Source organism: Heterodontus francisci, chromosome 35 (assembly GCF_036365525.1).
Source record: "Heterodontus francisci isolate sHetFra1 chromosome 35, sHetFra1.hap1, whole genome shotgun sequence".
In the NCBI taxonomy this organism is placed as follows: domain Eukaryota; kingdom Metazoa; phylum Chordata; class Chondrichthyes; order Heterodontiformes; family Heterodontidae; genus Heterodontus; species Heterodontus francisci.
The window spans coordinates 40,246,274-40,266,140 of NC_090405.1; the positions used below are offsets into that span (position 1 = coordinate 40,246,274).

Below are 19,867 nucleotides of genomic sequence, written 5' to 3' on the forward strand. Positions count from 1 at the left end.
GTCACTTTGTTTTTAAAAACAGTCGCTCTGCACTCAGTATTGACCAGTAACGAGTAACGTCCCCCGCAGTTGTTACAGAAGCAGTTTTCAACGCCTGATCTGCCTGAATCCTTTTTGTAAGGACTTACTATGATAAAGTGCTTGTGCCTGTGGCAAAGCGTGGATGAAAGCTACAAGACATCACCTACATAATTCACACAGAGAAAGCGAGGGCTCCAAGCAGAAAGAGTAAATCCCTCGGTAGAATCCTGTTCAAACCTGCCTTTGGAGACAATCAAACTGAAACGTAACATGGTGTCCAGCCGCCTGCAAGATCAGAGGTGTAACAGCACTGCCAAGAAGTTGCTATGACGACACCATCAGCAAGACGACATGGGAATGAGCTGTCATATGCATCAGAAAGGCAGCAGAAAAGTGTCTCGTCTTATTTCACTTTTCCCTGAGAGACAAGCCCTTTGAAGTCTCTCTTTTTATCTTGACTGCTTTTATATTAAAGCTGGCGGGGAAGAAAATACGCAGCGTTATTTTTGTTTAAATGGTCCGCGAGGAGCGAGTGGTGTAGAATTAGTTTGATCTGAGCGAGTCCAGTAATTGGCAGCATTACATGGACACGATGCAATCACATCTCATTAGCACAGAATTACTAGCAATATAGATGCTCTCAGTCAAAGTCTCTGCACATTGGTCACCACTTGTATTAATTTTCTACTCGGATTAAAACAGTGTGCCTTTAAGACAGGGAGAGAAGTTTTGGATTTCTGGGAACAGTGTGCCACAGCTGCACTTTGTTACCTATGCAACAGAAGGAAAGAGAGGCCACATGGTATAGTGTTTCAATTTGACTGTGTGTAAAACTGGCAAAAAACAGTCTGAACTGGACTCACCAGTGAAGCATACTGAAGAGAAAAGAGCTGTTCATTCTCTCTCAGCAGAAATTCTACAAGGAGCTAAAGGTCAAGTTAATTCCCTAAGGAAAGAAAAAAGCCTTTTATTTTAAGAGACCATTTGGTATTGCTGAAGGAACTCTTGATGCCTGCTGCAGCTGAAGAGTTTGCCTATCAAAACAGACTGCTTCATCAAATACAAGTGAAGACTTCAAGTAGCATTTGATTATTTCCACATTAGAATACCTCATCCATCGTAACGTAACCCACAAAGACTTACTTCTTTATTTATTCTTAAGAAACAGCTAATTTTAAAAACACCACTTTTAAAAAATGATTAACTACTGTTATTTTTGAGTGTGTGTGTGAGAATGGGGAAGTTAGGTTAAAATAAGAATTTATAAGGTCTTTAGACATAGGTTTATCTTAATAGCGTTTAAGACTTAGTTTTAATAAATACTTAATTTGTTGTTGACTAAAGATACCTGGTTTGGTCGGTTTTATTCCGGGGGTTACTAGAGTGTTTAATTTGGTTGTTTTTCCAATTGGGTGGGAAAACATTCATAATATGCTGTGACCTGTGGAGTGACGGGACTGAACTGACAGTGCATTACTCCCGCCGCGGTCGTAACAATACCCATGCAGGCGTGGATACCCTGTAGAGGACGTGCCAGTGATTTCATTTGAGATGCAGCACTTTGGTGAATACATGAGCGCAAGAGGCCAGAACTGGAATGAGCACAGAGCTGTCAGAGGGATGCAGTGCCGGAAGGGGGTCACAGGGGTAGGGAAGTGGTGTGAGGCAAGGATTTGAACATGAGGATGAGAATTGTAGATTTGAGGCATAGCTGGATCGGGAGCCAATGTCAGCGAGCACAGAGTCGATGGGTGAAGGGCAACTTCCAGGGGGTGTCCTAGCTATAGCCTATTCTGACCTTTCCCATCATCTATACATGTACGCAGTGACCAATGAAAGCCATTCTGACACAGAAATCCTGGCTGATAATCCCTCTGTTCCCAGCTCAAGACCCCAGTGACCAAAGCAGGGTCTTCAAAACAGAAAACAACAGTAGAGACACAGGAACCGTGGCAGGCTCTTTTCAAAGCAGTGTAGGTGCTCCATTGACTAGTTTGTAATTGTGACTTTCTAGCACTTATAAAGAAGTGATATTGAAATGCATTGTCCACAACAATAGTGTATTGTAACACAATCTCAGGAATATAAACAGAAAATGCTGCAAATACTCGGCAGGTCAGGCAGCATCAGTGGAGAGAGAAACAGAGTTAACGTTTCTGGTCAATGACCTTTCATCAGAACTGGGAAAAGTTCGAGATGCAACAAGTTTTAAGCAAATAGAGGCAGGGAAAAGGGGTGGCAGTGGTGAGAGTAAAGAGGTGTGTGATAGGTTGGCAGTCAGTAGAGATGAAATGACAGGAGGGATGATGGTGCAAAGCAGCAGGGAGTGGTAATGGGACAAGTAAAGGAACGAAAGATGGTCCAGAGCAGTGTAAATGCCAACAGCGGAATTATCACCAACAGCAGCCGTTTGAAGAAATGCGAGCAGTGATTATTGTTTGAAATTATTGAACTCAATGTTGAGTCTAGAAGGCTGTAAAGGGCCTAAATTGAAAGATGAGGTGCTGTTCCTCGAGCTTCCATCGACCTTCATTAGAATAGTGTAGGAGACAGAGGACAGAGAGGTCAGAGTGGGCTTGGGACGGAGAATTAAAATGACTGGCAACCAGAAGCTCAGCTTGCAAACCAAATACAGGTTTTCCACAAAATTATCTCAGGAAGACAGCCAGTGCCTTTTACAGAAATGCTTTTGATACACAAGTTTCCTTGTTCCCTTACATCCAACACTGGGCAAGTCATTTTATAAGGTGGCTCAGTCGGTAACACTCTCAGCTGTGAGTCAGAAGGCTGGGGGTCCAAGACCCACGCCAGAAACCTGAGCACATAATCCTGGCTGATACTCCCAGTGCAGTACTGTGGGAGTGTTGCACTGTCAGAGGAAAATACTGAAGCCCTCTCAGGTGAACGTAAAAGATCCCACAGCACTATTTGGAAGAGGAGCAGGAGTTCTCCCTGGTGTTCTGGCCAATATGTATCTCTCAATCTACATCACATAGAAAAAAAAATCTGGTCATTACTGTGTTGCTGTTTGTGGGAGCTTGCTATATGTAATTTTCCTACATTACACATTCCAAAAATTACTTCATCGGGTGTAAAGCACTTTGGGATGTCCTGAGGTCATGAAAAGTGCATTATAAATGCAAGTATTTATAGAATGAAGGAAAATACAACAGGCAGAGCTGCTGTATCAGTACAATATACATCGGGAACCACTTGCTGTTGGATCTAACAAGGTCCTTTTGGCAGCCCCTAGGTTTCTCCTCACTGCGTGAAAATAGCAGTCAGCTGGTTTTCCAATAGTGTCATGAAAACAGTATGTGCCAAATCGGAAATATTAATTGCATCAGTTGGAACCTTGCATTAGACTTTTACTTGAAATTCTTACAAGTAACCTTTTTAAAAAGTAAACTGGCAGCCAAGATGGCCACTGCAATTTACACTTGAAACACCAAAAGATCAGACTGGAGACGACACAACTGGCTCAACCTAGCCAGAACAATGGGGTGCTCTTGGTGATTAAATTACCTGGAATGGCCTTATCAGCACAGTCGTCAGAGGGCCATTTACACCCATTGACTTTGAAAGAGTCAACGCCCTCCTAGTGTGATTGGACAGCTTGAGGTGTAGCGCCTTGAATCTCACAGAAGATTCCAGAAAGACTTCATGAAAACAATAAAGGGGCTTGATAATGTCACGTGACTGTCTGCCTGCTTTGTCACCCAGAAAGCAGACAGGAGTAACTGAAAAGCCAGCTCTCTCTGTCTGTCTGTCTGTCTCTCCCTAGTAAAGATTAAGAGAAGACCCGGCTGCAATTGGTAAAGTCCCTCCAGCCTACAGACGGCCATAGCCAGCAACCAGGGGACAAGAATCAAACCCCTCTTCTGCATTCAGGAGCCCTGAGAGAAGCAAGCCCACAACCGTACTCATGGCCCAGCAAGGACTTCAGGAATACCATTTCAGCTGAGGACTTGAGACTTAAAACTGTATCTAAATTCCATTTATTCTGGACTTTACTCCAACCACCAAATCTGTTTTCCCTCTGTAATCCATTTGTGTGTGTGTGTGTGACTCTCATGTGAATGTGCGTGAATATGTAGCGTATTTTAGTAATTTAACTGGGGTGGAGTGTTAAGTGTAATAAACTTACATCTTTCTTGTTTAACTCAAGAAAACCTGTGTGATTTGGATTTTTTGGAATTACATTAGAGGAACAGGAGCAAACGCTCCCTCAGGTGGTCAAACCAGAGAAGGGGCGAAAGGGGAGCCCGAGACCCCCTCCTCACCTGGCTGTAACAATAGTAACATTGCTTAAAACACCAACTCAAGCACCCGAGCAATGCAGTAGTTGTCCATTGAAGGCTTGACGTCAGGTCTTATTGATTGCAGCGTTGCCTTGCGTTGCTGTGGGTTTGTGTATAAAAGCTAGGACGCAGTTGGCTCGGGATAACTAGGAACATATAGGACGCAGAAAGGGAAAGGCGATTGGTATGCGGAAGCAAGTGCAAATATGGGCTTCTAAGTGTGGAGAGGTAGGTTTTAGTTTATAAGCTTGCTGCACATGATGTTCCCAGGCAGTCTCCCATCCAAGTATTACCCAGGCCAGACTCTGCTTAGCTTCCCAGATCAGGAGTGTTATTTTAGTTGGATTTATGCAACATTAAACACAGCTACAACATTGTGATCATTCCATTGTAACAGACATATCGGTCATCCCTTTACCAGTTACTAGCTTCAGAAACTGAAGTTCCTTTTGTCTGCCATGACATGTTATAATTTATTGATCTTCAGAAACTGGTCGAAAAAAATGCCATCCTTAAATTCACAATTTTGAGGGGATTGTTGAGGAGAGTCTGCCAGGGTCTGATGGAGTGGCGATTAACTCAATGTATAGTGTGGCAGGATTCATGATTGTGCCACGAAGAAATGTTCTGCCTTATAAGGGGAGAAAGATGAACCTGCAAGTGCATTTCAAATACAGACTAAACAATTTGAAATGCCGTACCTGAAAAGGCGCTGGAAGCTGATTCCACAAATAATCTCAAAAGGGAGCTGGACGCGTACTTGAAGCTGAGGAAGTTACATGGTTAAGGTTAAAAAGCAGAAGTGTGGGATTGAGCACGACCGCTCTTTCAGAGAGCTAGCATCGGCATGATAGGCCAAATGGCCTCTTTCTACACTAAGTGTAGTGCACCAATAATACTGCAGATTTATTATTCAGAAAAGAACTTTAGGATCACGGGTAGAGTGGTGTAGCTGCCTTCAAATCTGCCTGAGTCTATCCATGTGGAAACATGGTGAGGCTGTGATGGGCCGAATGGCCTCCTTCTGTGTCATTCTGAATCTGATACAAACGGACTGAAAATTTGCAGGAAAAATAAAAATATGTAAACAATATAAATGCATGGTTCTCCAAACAAAAAAAAACTATATTAGATTAAGGTCACACATCGGGAGCAGAGGATTTGAAGTCACGCTATTGTCAACGATTTTACATCAAAATTACACAGAAAGGATTCCATTGATTCGGTGATAAACAAATGCATGGACTATCTGGTCATGCCACTCATGATGCCGGCTCTCATTAGAATACAAAATGAGAGAATCCAAACTCTATCCACTCTAAGTCACAAAGCAGAAAATAATTGCTTTGTTCAAAACATTTAGGATAATTGGTGAAAGAACCAGAGAGGGAAGATAAGGAAAATTCTTTACGGTGGGGCAGGATTTCCCCACAGGCTTTGAGGCCCGACTGTCATGGTCAAATGAGGGTCAGAAGCCCACACTGTGGGTTGAATTTTATGGGCCTCTCCCACCCCCCCCAAGGCAGGGTCGGAGGCAGGGGGGGGGCCCATAGAATTGCGACAGGAGGCCGGGGAGGTGGGGGGGGGTGGGGGCCGTTGCCGCCCTGTCGTCAAGCAATTTTGTGGGGGGGCAGGATAGGCCCACCTTCCGGCCAGAGGCCAATTGAGGACCTTAAGTGGCTATTACCGCCCCTTAAGGGATCTTCGCTGCCACCCCCCACCCCCTTGCCCACTGCTGCAGGTATTGAACCAGTGATGGGGGATGCTTCCGCCACGTCTGGAGGGCGGCTTGTGATATGAGACGCCCTCTCTGCGTGTTTGCGGGGGACGTGGGGGGGGGGGGGGTTGGAATGGGTATGATCTCTCCTCCATGTGCAATCTGAGACCCACGGAGGACCCCCGCCACCAAAACCTCCACCTTCCTGAACCCCTGGACGTCACACACCCACCCTCCCAAACACCCCCCATCACCGGCCCCACTGGGGCCTTCTGAACTGGTCCCGGCGACCCTCCCTCACTTTCCCGAGTTCTGGGGTTCCAGCGCTGAGCCTGGGTCCAAGGCCTCTGCACTACCAGCTGTGGCCACCGCTCCCGCTGGCACTGCTGAGCTGCCGGCCCTGTGATTGGCCGGTAGCTCTTGGAGGCTGCACGCAGAACATTCATCCAGCTGTGATTTTCCACGAATTGTCCAATTAATGGCCAGAGGGCAGGCCCGCCGTCCAATTAAAGGACAGCGGTTGGGCTCTCAAGGCTGGAGGGCCAATAGGAGGCCCTTCAGCATTGAAGAAGCAGCAGGCTGCCTGTTCAGGTGAGACAGTGACTGCCCCAAGCTGGAGGCACCCTCTCTGCAACCTTTTAAACTGTTCAATAAAAGAATGTCTTCAGCAGCCTGGCCACCATTGTGGAGAGGAAAATTCCAGTCGGCCTCCGACATTAGGCCTTAACAGGCCTTTAACGAGCTGAATCACCGCCCATCAATCCCACCTCTAGGAAAATGGCCCAGGGGTGGGATGGTGCCAGGAAACTGGCATGCTGTCCAGCCGCGCGAATTTACGCACTTACGGCCCGCATCCGTGCTCGCCCCAATGAGGCCTAGAAATTCAGCTCAGTGAGTTGTTACAATCTGTAAGGGTGATGGAAACAGTTTCAATAGGAACTTCCTAAAGAAAATTAGATTACTCGAAAAGGAGAAATCTTCAGCGCCACGGGGAAAGAGCAGGGGGGATTGGGACTAATTGGACAGCTAGAGCACTGGCACAGGCATGATGGGCTGAATGGCCTACTTCTGTGCTGTAAGATTCAATTAAGCCACTTTAAGTAATTCTGACATAAAAATCAGCAGACAATCTCATCACCTCGCCACAAAATCATATAAAACTCATCACGCTGAGACACTCAGGGGGCTCGTGAACTCGCAGTAAAGCTTCTCAAGTTACCTGGAACCAAATGGTTCTTCCGTTACTGTCACGTAGCAACTGCATCCCAGCAACGTAGTAGCAGCGGAGCCACGCTTCGAAAGCGGAGGAATCGTCCGAATGCTCTGGATCGTAACCCTTGCCACTGCCTGTAGTTGGGCAAGAGGTACAGCGAGCGTTAAACCGTTCAACTAACGCAGAGGAAACCACCATTTTATTTTCCTTTGACACAGATTACAGTTTCTTCAATAAAGACAGACAGTGCTGGACACGCTCAGTAGGTCAGATAGCATCTACAGAGACAGAGACAGAGAGGAGAGTTAACGTTTTGAGTGAAAGGTCATCGAACTGAAACGCTAACTCTGTTTGTCTCTCCACGTGCTGGCAAGGATCAGTTTTACATGATGCAAAGTGGAAGGATGATTCCATCAAATCAACATCCATGCCCTTGCTTAAAATCTGTAGATGTGTAGCCACTCAATGTGGGTAGTGGTTCTGGTACTCGTCTAACAACTCAAGAGATCAAGAGTTCAGATTTCACCGCGGCAATTTGTAAAACTGAATTCAATAAATCTAGTAAATTGTGGCCAGCACCAGACTAAATGACCATGAAAACAGTTGGTTTGTTTTAAAACTGGTTCACTAACGCTTAATAGCGAAGGGAAACGGCCAACTTTACCTCAATCTCAAGAAGAGACAACAATATAGAGTGGGACAGGAGTCACATGTAGGCCAGACACTACATGTGAGGGAATGCTACTGTAACCCCTATTCGGCCTTTGGTATGTAATCTCCCCACAGCAGAGTTGCGATAGTTGATAACTCAGATAACCAACTGACTGTGTCTTATGGTCTACTTCAATTTTCAAATCCTTTCATGGAGCCGCACCTCCCACCCGAATCCCTGTAACCTCCTCCAGCCCTACCACCCTCCAAGATCCCTGCAGCCTCGCTACTAGTATCATTTGCCCTCCTGTCACTAAGGGAGTTGCAACAATTTGGATTTATATAGCGTTATGGCAAGTTACAATAGCGTTCCCTCAGAGGCGCTGAATCCAACAGATATTGGGATAAGCAGATTGCAATTGATTTAGGAAGTAGCATTATTGGATCTGCATGGGTTGCCTGCACAATGGCCTCATTTGTGTTAAGGATGGCACTGGACACCGTGCAGAAGGACAAAGTGACTGACTTACCCAAATTTATGACCTCCATAGGTAGCATGTGACAAAGCTCAAGAAGATCGGGATTCTCCAGCTTCATCTTTATCTTCTTACTCAGAGTCAACTCATCAGTCTTAAAGAGAGAGGTGGGTAAACTGTTAAGAGCTGCACAGTGACTTAGTTCCGGAGCAACAATGTGTTGGGAGGAATCTACTGATTTATAAACATTGTGTGCTCTAAAATCTTTGATCCATTTCCCAGTTGTCTCAGTTGCCATCTTGCTCCCTCAAGCAATTTTCTGCCCCAATCTTACCTCATCCTGCTCTCGTGTCATACATCCCAAGACTAGCTGACTCCCTTTCCCACACTTCTCCCTCTCCCATTAGTTGTTAATTTATGATACAGACCCTAAAAGGTACAATACTGCAGCGCAAGGAACACTTAAAGGGCTAAAACATCCTGCGCACTGTATCTGCCTGGCTCAGTTGGTAGCATTCTGGTTTCTGAGTCAGTCGCCAAAATAAGCCAAATGGGTATTTATCTGACTGCAACAAAACAACAGTGCCATCACATCAAATGTAATTCATTAGCAGTGAACCATTTTGGGTCAATCCGAAGAAGTGAACAAAGCAAATAGCACTTCCCTTAAACTTGATAATTATCCATTATTTTAAACAACTGAAACTGTGTGGGCTGCCGATTGGGGCAGACAGTTCCTCTGCACTACACAGATATACACACTTGTGGTATGAAGCTTTGCTAAATTGGAAGATTTGCCTTTACATTTTTGCTGCACTAACAAGATGTATGCAGTCATTGCGCATTGCAGTTACTTCAATGGAATGTCGCTTTAAGAGTGATGTCCCTTTAAGAACTAAGTACACTAATGAGCTAAGTACCAGGATGTAGCCATATGACTAGAAGACATAGTATCTCTGCGCTGTAAAGGCCTGCTCGGGTCTGCAAAAAAAAAAACCTGGCCCCAGCCCAACAGAACCACATCTGACCCGAGCCCGACCCAGTGAGAGTCCTTCCATTTTTTCCCGTGCCCGATCATCAGTTAACTTACCTTCCATTTTTCACATTGTTGCTGATCTGCACAATCTTAAAATAACAAAACCACCTTTCTAGTCCAAAAATTAAATTAACATTGGAGCTACTTACCTGTGATAGAGCACGTCTGACCCGACCTGACCCGAGCCCGAATGCCGGACGTGGAAGCGCAACCCTACCCAAACCAAACCTGACACGTCATCGGATCCTGTCGCGTAGCAGGCCTTTACTGCACTGTACACCCTGGACAAAGGTTCTGTATATAGTTTGCTCTGTATTGTGTGTATTAGTTTAGCTGTAAACAAACCTTCTAGAGATCTTCAAGGAACTGGAATCCACGGACCTCATTGTGTTGCTTAAGATAACACAAAGAAACTCATGACATGGAGCAATATCATTTAAAATTTTTAGACAACCCTACACAAATCTGGAACGATTTGTACAATATATCGACTTTTTTCAGGGGTTAGTTACGCAAGCGAATTGGCCATTTTCTGTTCAATAATGTTTCTGGTCAATTTTTGTCTGCTTACACTCTTGCAAGGTGCCTCAGGACATTCTTCTAGATTTAAAAAACGCTACTTAAATTCAAGTTGTCGTTCTTTGACCCACCGTTTTTGTTGGATTGACAGAAATGATTTCATGTAAAATACTTCAGGTTCAAAGGTGGAGTTGAGTCACACCCCTACCATTCTATAGCTTTTGGTTCGAGTCAGCTGGAGTTAGACATCTACTTACAAAGCTGGGCAACCAAAATGAGGCCCCACCATGCTGCTTCCAGGACAGGGTCAGAGGGCATGAGATCAGGTCACCTGTCTGCCTCCCATCCCAATGAATGCTTTCAGCCAACGTACCCTTGTCCTCTGGAACTGCCTCCCAAAATCCCACCATTTAGCTTCCTCCTTTCAAGACCCCAATAAGGATTTTCCACTTTTTTAAAAAAAAGCTTTGCCCCGCGACTCCAATCTACTTGTCCTTTCTCTCTTCTCATTTCTAAAGAACAACAAGGAGACAAATGACAACAGGCACAAGGAAGAGGAGGATTAATAGGACAATGTGCGTGCGTAACCAGAAACAAAGGTGCAGCAAGTAATTAAGATGGCAAATGGAATTTTGGCCTTTATTGCGAGGGGGTTGGATTTTACAACTGTACAGGGTGTTGGTGAGGCCACACCTGGAGTACTGTGTACAGTTTTGGTCCCCGTGTTTAAGAAAGGATATACTGGCATTGGTTCAAAAGAGATTCACTAGGCTGGTTCCTGGGATGAAGGGGTTGACTTATCAAGAACGGCTAAACAGGTTAGGCCTTTATTCATGAGAGTTTAGAAGAATGAGGGGTGATCTTATTGAAACGTACAAGATTCTGAGGGAGCTTGACAGGGTAGATGTTGAGAAGATGTTCCCACTAGTGGGGGTATCTCAAACTAGGGGACGTAGTTACAGAATAAGAGGACACCCATTTCAAACTGAGATGTGAAGGAATTTCTTCTCTCAGAGGGCAGTGAATATCTGGAATTCTCTACCCCAGAGAGTTGTGGAGGTTAGATCACTGAAAGTATTTAAAGGGGGCGGCACAGTGGCGCAGTGGTTAGCACCGCAGCCTCACAGCTCCAGCGACCCGGGTTCGATTCTGGGTACTGCCTGTGCGGAGTTTGCAAGTTCTCCCTGTGTCTGCGTGGGTTTCCGCCGGGTGCTCTGGTTTCCTCCCACAGCCAAAGACTTGCAGGTTGATAGGTAAATTGGCCATTATAAATTGCCCCTCGTGTAGGTAGGTGGTAGGAGAATGGTGGAGGTGTGGTAGAAAATATGGGGGTAGTGTAGGGTTAGTATAAATGGGTGGTTGTTGGTCGGCACAGACTCGGTGGGCCGAAGGGCCTGTTTCAGTGCTGTATCTCTAAATAAATAAAATAAAATAAAAAGGAGGTAGATAGATTTTTGAAATATTGGGGAGTTGAAGGCTATGAGGAACTGGCACGAAGAGGAGTTGAGGTCTTGGCAGATCAGCCATGATCTTATTGAATAGCAGGGCAGGCTTGAGGGCCTACTCCTGCTCCTTTTTCTTATGTTCTTAAATGAGAACACACTTCAGATACCAACCCATTTTACTACGGCATACTTTTAAAAAATTAATTTATGTGATGTGGGTGCCACTGGAAAGGCCCTAATTACCCTTGAGAAGGTAGTTGTGATATGCCTTCTTAAATAGAGTCATAGAGTTATACAGCACAGAAACAGGCCAATCATGTCCGTGCCGGCCATCAAGCAGCTAATTATTCTAATCCCATTTTCCAGCACTTGGCCCGTAGCCTTGTATGTTATGGTGTTTCAAGTGCTCATCTAAATACTTCTTGAATGTCGTAAGTGTTCCTGCCTCTATCACTCCTTCAGGCAGTGCGTTCCAGATTCCAACCACGCTCTAGGTGAAAAACAATTTCCTCAAATCCCCTCTAAACCTCCTGCCCCTTACCTTAAATCTATGCCCCCTTGTTATTGAATCCTCCGCTAAGGAAAAAAGTTGCTTCCTATCTAAGCTATCAGTGCCCCTCATAATTTTGTATACCTTAATCATGTCCACCCCTCAGCCTTCTCTGTTCTAAGGAAAACAACCCTAGCCTTTTCATTCTCTCTTCATAGCTGAAATGCTCCAGCCCAGGCAACATCCTTGTGAATCTCCTCTGCACCCTCTCCAGTGCAATCACATCCTTCCTATAGTGTGGCAACCAGAACTGTACACAGTACTCCAGCTGTGGCCTAACTAGCGTTTTATACAGCTCCATCATAACCTCCCTGCTCTTATATTCTATGTCTTGGCTAATAAAGGCAAGTATCCCATATGTCTTCCTAACCACCTTATCTACCTGTGCTGCTGCCTTCAGTGATCTATGGACAATTACACCAAGATCCCTCTGACTTTCTGTACTTCCTAGGGTCCTACCATCCATTGTCTATTCCCTTGCCTTGTTAGTCCTCTCAAAATAGACCTGATTGCCTTGTCAGGCCATTTCAGAGGGCAGTTAAGAGTCAACCACGTTGCTGTGGGACTGGAGTCACATGCAGGCCAGACCGGGTAAGAATGGCAGATTTCCATCCCCAAAGTGAACAATCCAGTAGTTGCATGGCCACCATTACTAAGTTTTTATTCCAGGTTTTATTTAATAAACTGAATTCAAATTCCCCAGCCGCCGTGGTGGGATTTGAACTCACGCGCTCCAGCTTACTAATCCGGTAACGTAAGCGGTTTGCGACGGCACCCCTGAGGACAATTACAAAACAAAACAATTCTCACAATGGTCCCGCTTTCTGCCACTGAACTGCACAAAAAAAAACGCAGAGCAATGGGACATTAATTACCACATAATTCTACAATAATAGATGCAAACATAAAAAATTTAAAAGGCAACTAAATAGAATCCAATGCTACAGTGAGATGTTACAGAATGAAACATCACAACAAAATATTCTGTGGAAAAAAGCACGGGCACAAAAGGGGTTAAATATGCCAGAAAGCAGAAATGGCAGATGGCGTACCCCTTTGAAGTCCCTTTTTGATTGAAGCTGCTCCTGAATACGGGCTTTTAATGCAGAGCTGATATAAATGAGCTGCTGCTGAGAGTAAACACCATAATCCAGAATCAACACTTCAATGCACTGGCTTTGCTGTTCAGAAATCTGCAGCCTTTAAAACACTGGTCAGTCCTCCCGATAGATAAAAGCTAGTGCTCGGTCATGAAGTGTAATCCCGTGGTTTTTGTAATCTCCGACGGCAAGTGTGGCTTTGCTCCAAAGTAGTGGAATTTTTTTTTCAAATCATTAAGTTGACGTTTTTTTAAAAAAAGGGACAACTATGTGTCACCCTTACGGTCCAATCGAAACAGGCGCAGTTAAGTTTCAAAAGGCAAAAAGCATAATCAGCCCACACAATTGTAAACTGCACCTAGTTTTCCCACCAATCAGTAAATCGGAGTTATATTTAAGCTTCAGAATCAGAACGGTCAAATTAAATATTTCACATTCTGCCCAAATGCCCAACAACACTTACTGTTGCTACTGGAAACACTAGATTTTAGTAGTTTCAATTTAGTGTGATACCCTCATGATTACATCTTTCTTTGGGAGTATGTTTTATTCCCATTTTTTCTTTCCTTCTTAATTCTACTTCTCCCTTCATTTTTGTTGCAAGAGATAAAGGGGAAAAAATTGCTCCGTTAAAGGAGAGTTTCACAAACCCTTATTTGTGACGGCAGACATTGAATCGACACTATGTGATATTGCCACTGTCCATTCCAGTGTCCTTGCGAGTTTCTCTTGAGGCAAGCAGTTTCACGGCTGTGAACCCACATCCATCAGCAACAGGGCTGGGCTGTGCATGGCCACTTCTTGTACAGGCCTTGCTGCCATCAAGAGACTGGCTTTTCATTGCATTCAGCCTGCAGTCCACTTGAACAGCAATGTCATGGGAATACCATCACCATCAGATTCTCCTCCAAGTCCCGCACTGGTTCAAAATCCTGAAATCCCCTGCTTAACACCATGAGGGAAGCACAAGGACTCCAGCAGTTCAAGAAGGTCCCCAATCACTTTCTCAGGGCAGTGAGGGATAGGCAAAAAAAAAAATCGTTGCCACAAAATATAAGAAAAACCAGGGTCCCAGAGTTAACAGACTATGTTCTAACCCTTCCTGTCACAATAGTCCTTTCAGAAGATGGTTTAGGGATGTTTAATGCAAAGACTGAGACTTAGTAAATGGCATGCAGACACTACCAGTAAATAACAAAGACCCTGCTGGTTTTATTTGCCTAGTAGGGATTGGTCATGGACAAACTGTATCGAATGCACAGCAGTCATACAACCTAATGGATGTGTGCTCATTAAAATTAAGATGGAGCCTTTGCCAGATCCTATTTGGAGTTAATTGCATGGTGCAAGTGGTCAGAGCTACAGACACTCTAGTCCAGCCTTGTGTCTGTGAACGCCTGGCGGTAGATTTTTCATCTTACCGTTTCTTTGTGCAGCAAAGGTTCCAACACAGTCCTCGCCTTCTCAAATGGGGGAACTTTCAACCTAAAGCAAAGATGGTGAGAGAGAATGAGGAAGAGAGAGAGAGAGAGAGAGATTACTCACTCCAGGCATCGGTCAGTGATGTCCACCTCACAGAGGTAAAACCCTCTGGATATGTCCTGACTTAAATATCCCACCGGCCTGACTGCAGACGACACATCAGCGCATGGAAAATATTTTCAACATCCTGGTCTGTCCACCTTTCAAAGCCATTACTGAGCCGGATTTTCACATAGAAGCCTGCTGTTGCTGTGAGAACACATTACACCAATTCTTAAATGGCTGGTGCCAGTGCTAGACTTGCACAGTTGTGTGAAATACTGGAACACGATCAGTAACAATGAGAATAGGTTTTTTTTCATTCAAAAGAAAATGCAGTCTTCTTCTCTACTTCTAAAGATTTGAATATTTTTAAAGGTATTTAGTTACTGTTCAAACATCCCACATAGAATAAACAACGGCATACGTGAAATGATGCAGCCCTACAGAAGGCAGAACTCAATAATGAAAGCCATGTTATTTTTTCAGAGCGTCTTTTCCTGACTTCTGGGTTCTTTTCAGCACTTTAGATAGATTAAGAACTTTTAAGAACAGGAAAAGGGCATTAAACTCACCAAGCCCAGCCATTTAGAACTGATGTAAAGATAAGCCCAGCAACCACAGGCCAGTCAGTTTAACTTTGGTGGTGGGGAAACTTCTAGAAGCAATAACTCGGGACCAAATTAATAGTCACATGAAGAAATGCGGGTTAATTAAGGAAAGTCAGCACGGATTCATCAAGGGAAAATCATGTTTAACTAACTTGCTGAAGTGGATAGCACATTTAGGGAGGTGGTCACACCGCAGGTTAGGAGCATGCAGGCAGATAGGGAATGGGTGACTGCCAGGCAGTCTAAGAGAACCAGGCTAATTGGTTTTCCATTTTGGATACTGGTGAGAGTGATGGTTCCTCAGAGGAGTGCAGTCAGAGCCAAGTTTATGGCACCACAGGTGGCTCAGCTGCACAGGAGGGGAGGAAGAAGAGCGGAAGAGCAATAGTGATAGGGGATTCATCAGTTCGTGGAACAGACAGGCGTTTCTGCGGCAGTAAATATGACTCCAGGATGGTGTGTTTCCTCCTTGGTGCCAGGGTCAAGGATGTCACGGAAAGGCTGCAGGGCATTCTTCTGGGGAGGGTGAACAGCCAGAGGTCATGGTCCACATTGGTACCAATGACATAGGGAAGAAGGGAGAATGAGGTCCTGAAAGCAGATTTTAGGGAGCTAGGAATGAGATTAAAAAGCAGGACCTCAAAAGCAGTAATCTCAGGATTACTCCCAGTCCCACTATGCAAGTGAGCATAGGAATAGGAAAATTCAGCGATTGAACACGTGGCTAGAGAACTGGTGTAGGAGGGAGGGCAGCAGATTTCTGAGACATTGGGACTGGTTCTGGGGCAGGTGGGACCTGTACAAGATGGACGGGTTGCATCTTAGCAGGACTGGGGTGAGTATCCTTGCAGGGAGATTTGCTAGTGATGTTGGGGAGGGTTTAAATTAAATTGTCAGGTGGATGGGAACCTTAGAGGGAGCTCAGATTGGAGGGGAGCAAAACTGGTAACTTGTCTGGGGTGTGGGAACCAGAAGCAAGTATCAGTGAGGAATACCAAGGTGCACAGAATACTGGGGAGATAGATAGCACAAGAGTAGGGAATAGTATGTTATTAGGTGGGGTCAGAGTAAGGTTGAAAGTAATAAAGTCTGAATTGGGTTTAATGTGCATGCATATGAATGCACAGAGTGTGGTTAATAAGACTGGTGAGATACAGGCACAGATTGCCATGTGGAAATACGATGTTGTGGCTATAACAGAGACCTGGCTCAAAGAAGGGTGTAACTGGATGTTAAATATTCCTGGATACAAGGTGTTCAGGAAAGATAGGAAAGGGAAAAAAGGGGGAAGAAGTGACAGTATTGATTAAGGACAGCATTGAGATGCTGGAGAAAAAGGATGTCCCAGAGGGGTTGAGGACCAAATCAATTTGGCTAGAGTTAAGGAACAGAAAAGGTGCAGTTACATTGCTCTGTGTTGTCTATAGGCCACCAACTAGTGGGAAGGACCTGGAGGAACAAATTTGCAAGGAAATTACAGAGAGGTACAAAAATGATAGGGTAGTTATAATGGGGGACTTTCATTATCCAAACATAGACTGGGATAACAGTAGTGTCAAGGGCAGTGAGGGGCAAGAGTTCCTAGAGTGTGTTCAGGAAAATTTTCTACAACAGTATGTTGCTAGTCCAAAGTGAAAGGAGGCACTGCTAGACCTGGTTCTTGGGAATGAAGTGGATCAAGTATCAGTAAGACAACATTTAGGGGATAGTGATCATTGTATCATAAAGTTTAGACTGACTATGGAAAAGGACAAAGAGCAATCCAGGGTAAGAATAATTAACTGGGCAAAGGCCAACTTCAATGGGGTGAGAATGGAGCTGGGGCGAATGAATTGGAGTCAAAAGCTGGCAGGAAAACCAGTAGATGAACAATGGGCTACCTTCAAAGAAGAGATAGTTCAAGCCTAGTCAAGATATGTTCCCTCGTAGGGGAAACAAATCCAGAGCTCCCTGGATGACAAAAGAGGCAGAGATTAAGATAAAGAAAAAGTGTGATTATGACAGATGCCAAGGTAGAAAATACTATTGAGAACAAGGCTGAATATAGAAGGTCCAGAGGGGAAATGAAAAAGCAAATAAGAGAAGCAAAGAGAGAGCATGAAAAGAGACTGGCAGTTGGCATTAAAGGAAATTGCAACGTTTTCGATAGGCATATAAATAGTAAAAAAGAGTGGTAAAAGGAGAAGTGGGGCCAATGAGGGACCCTAAAGGGGATTTACACATGGAGGCAGAGGGCATAGCTGAGGTATTAAATGAACACTTTGCATCTGTCTTTACCAAGGAAGAAGATGCAACCCAGGCAATGTTGAAAGAGACGGTAGGTCAGACCTAGAGGGGTTTAAAATTGATAAAGAGGAAGTATTAGATAGGCTGTCTGAATTTAAAGTGGATAAGGCACCAAGGCCAGATGAGATGCATCCAAGGATACTGAGAGAAGTGAGGGTGGAAATCGCAGAGGCACGGGCCATAATTTTTCACTCTTCCGAGGACTCGGGGTTGGTGCCAGAGGACTGGAGAATTGCAAATGTCACACCCTTGTTAAAAAAAGGGTGTAAAGATAAGCCCAGCAACTAGAAGCCAGTCAGTTTAACTTCAGTGGTGGGAAAACCGCTAGAAAAAATAATTCATGACAAAATCAATAGTCACATGGACAAATGTGAGTTAATTAAGGAAAGCCAGCATGGATTTCTTAAAGGAAAATCATGTTTAACTAACTTGCTGGAGTTTTTTGAGGAGGTAACAGAGGGTCGATGAGGGCAATGCTGTTGATGTGGTGTACATGGACTTTCAAAAGGCATTTGATACAGTGCCACACAACAGACTTGTGAGCAAACTTGTAGCTCCTGGAATAAAAGGGATGGTAGCAACATGGATACGAAATTGGCTGAGTGACAGAAAACAAAGAGTAGTGGTCGATGGATGTTTTTCAGGCTGGAGGAAGGTTTGTAGTGGAGTTCCCCAGGGTTCAGTGTTGGGACCCTTGCTTTTCCAGATATATATTAAATGACCTGGACATTAGTGTACAGGGCACAATTTCAAAGTTTGCAGATGATATGAAACTTGGAAGCATTGTGAACTGTGAGGAGGATAATGTAGAACTTCAAAAGGACATAGACAAGTTGGTGGAATGGGCAGACAGGTGGCAGATGAAGTTCAATGCAGAGAAATGTGAAGTGATTCATTTTGGTAAGAAGAACATGGCGATACAATATAAAATAAAGGGTACAATTCTAAAGGGGATGCAGGAGCAGAGGGTCCTGGGTGTATATGTGCATAAGTCATTGAAGGTAGCAGGACAGGTTGAGAGATCAGTTGATAAAGCATCCTGGGCTTTATTAATCGGGGCATAGAGTACAAGAGCAAGGAAGTTATGCTGAACTTATATAAGACACTAGTTCAGCCTCAGCTGGAGTATTGCGTCCAATTCTGGGCGCCGCACTTCAGGAAAGACGCGAAGGCATTGGAGAGAGTACAGAAAAGATTCACAAGAATGGTGATGAGGAACTTCAGTTATGAAGATAGATTCTAGAAGTTAGGACTGTTGGAGAAGAGAAGGCTGAGTGGAGATTTGTGGATGCACGATGGGCTGATTGGCCTCCTTCTGTGCTGTAACAATTCTGTGATTCTATGATTTACTCGACTTAAGTGCCATCTCACCATATCCCTCGATCTCTTCTTTCCAAAAACATTGCTTACCTCTTGAAACCATTAATACTGCCAACTCTATTAGTGTTTAGCTGAAAACGTGCTGACTGGCTTCCTTCTCATTCCTACCTTTCTGATTTTGTTTTAAACAAAGTGACTCCTGACAACGCAGCCCAGCGCCGACGTCATCAGAGCACTCCCAACTTCGCACACGCGCAGAACGGACTCTTGCTGTCAGTATGGTGCTGCGCATGCGCAGCCTACATCCGCACCCGGCTTGCCAGTACATCATCGCGTACTGCAACGTCTGCTCGCTGTTCGCTCTCCGCCTCGCCACTTCTCCTCCCTCGGCCGCTCGCTCCCCGCTTTACCACGTCCCCCGTCCCCAGCTACCCGAGGGCCACTGGCTCCCGGCCTTGCCGCTTCCTCCCCTCTGCTTTCCCACTCCATCCCACTTCTGCTCCCTCCCGCGAGCGCTGCCTCTCTTCCCCGCATGGGGGAAGCAGGGGAGTAAGAATGACAAGATAGGCAGGAGATGGGAGGGAGACTGCGAGCGGGCCGGAGCGTGGAGCGGAGGCAGAGCAGAGGGGATGAAGCGGAGAGGCTGGGAGCGAGAGGTCCACAGGTGGGGGCTGGCGTGAAGCGGAGTGCGAGTGGCTGAGGGGGAAGAAGTGGTGAGTCGGGGAGCAAGTGGCAAGCAAACGGGCGCGGGAGGCAGCGGCAAAGAGAAACGTGATGGCAGGAGGGAGCGGGGTACTGTTGAGGATGGGATGGAGGTGGCGATCGCAGCCATTGTGGCCATTTGGGTTTCATTTGTTTTTGTGATAAATTGAGCAGCACCATCTTTACCACTGGTAGCTGCCAAAAACATCGCAGACTGTGATGTTTCAGTGCATGAGGTTGCATTTGCGCATGTGCAAATACTGCACCGCCTAATGGTTGCAATGTCAGCAAATGCAGCCTTTTTAAAAAATTGGTCAGTCCTGGGTTATGAACTCTTTAACATAAGTAGTAAATATCTGGATTAATTGGTTCATTCCTGTCTTACTTCTGGAAAAAAA

At 45.0% G+C, this 19,867-nt stretch overlaps 2 protein-coding genes across 3 annotated transcripts in view; one reads left to right on the top strand and one right to left on the bottom strand.

Moving 5' to 3' along the window:
- The window catches only part of neil1 (nei-like DNA glycosylase 1), a 48,381-nt gene that overhangs the window by 18,733 nt on the left and 9,781 nt on the right, over positions 1-19,867 (bottom strand). For both annotated transcript variants that reach the window (XM_068015409.1, XM_068015410.1), the window contains exons 4-6: positions 14,451-14,514; positions 8,434-8,533; positions 7,259-7,386 (exon numbers count right to left, since the gene is read on the bottom strand). In XM_068015409.1, the coding sequence (XP_067871510.1) occupies positions 7,259-7,386; positions 8,434-8,533; positions 14,451-14,514 (292 nt within the window). The remainder of the gene's footprint in view (positions 1-7,258; positions 7,387-8,433; positions 8,534-14,450; positions 14,515-19,867) is intronic.
- LOC137350638 (zinc finger CCCH domain-containing protein 10-like) overlaps positions 8,459-19,867 on the top strand; it is a 57,291-nt gene continuing 45,882 nt past the window's right edge. Inside the window, exon 1 of the mRNA XM_068015413.1 lies at positions 8,459-8,546. The gene's annotated coding sequence lies outside the window, so the exon portion shown is untranslated. The remainder of the gene's footprint in view (positions 8,547-19,867) is intronic.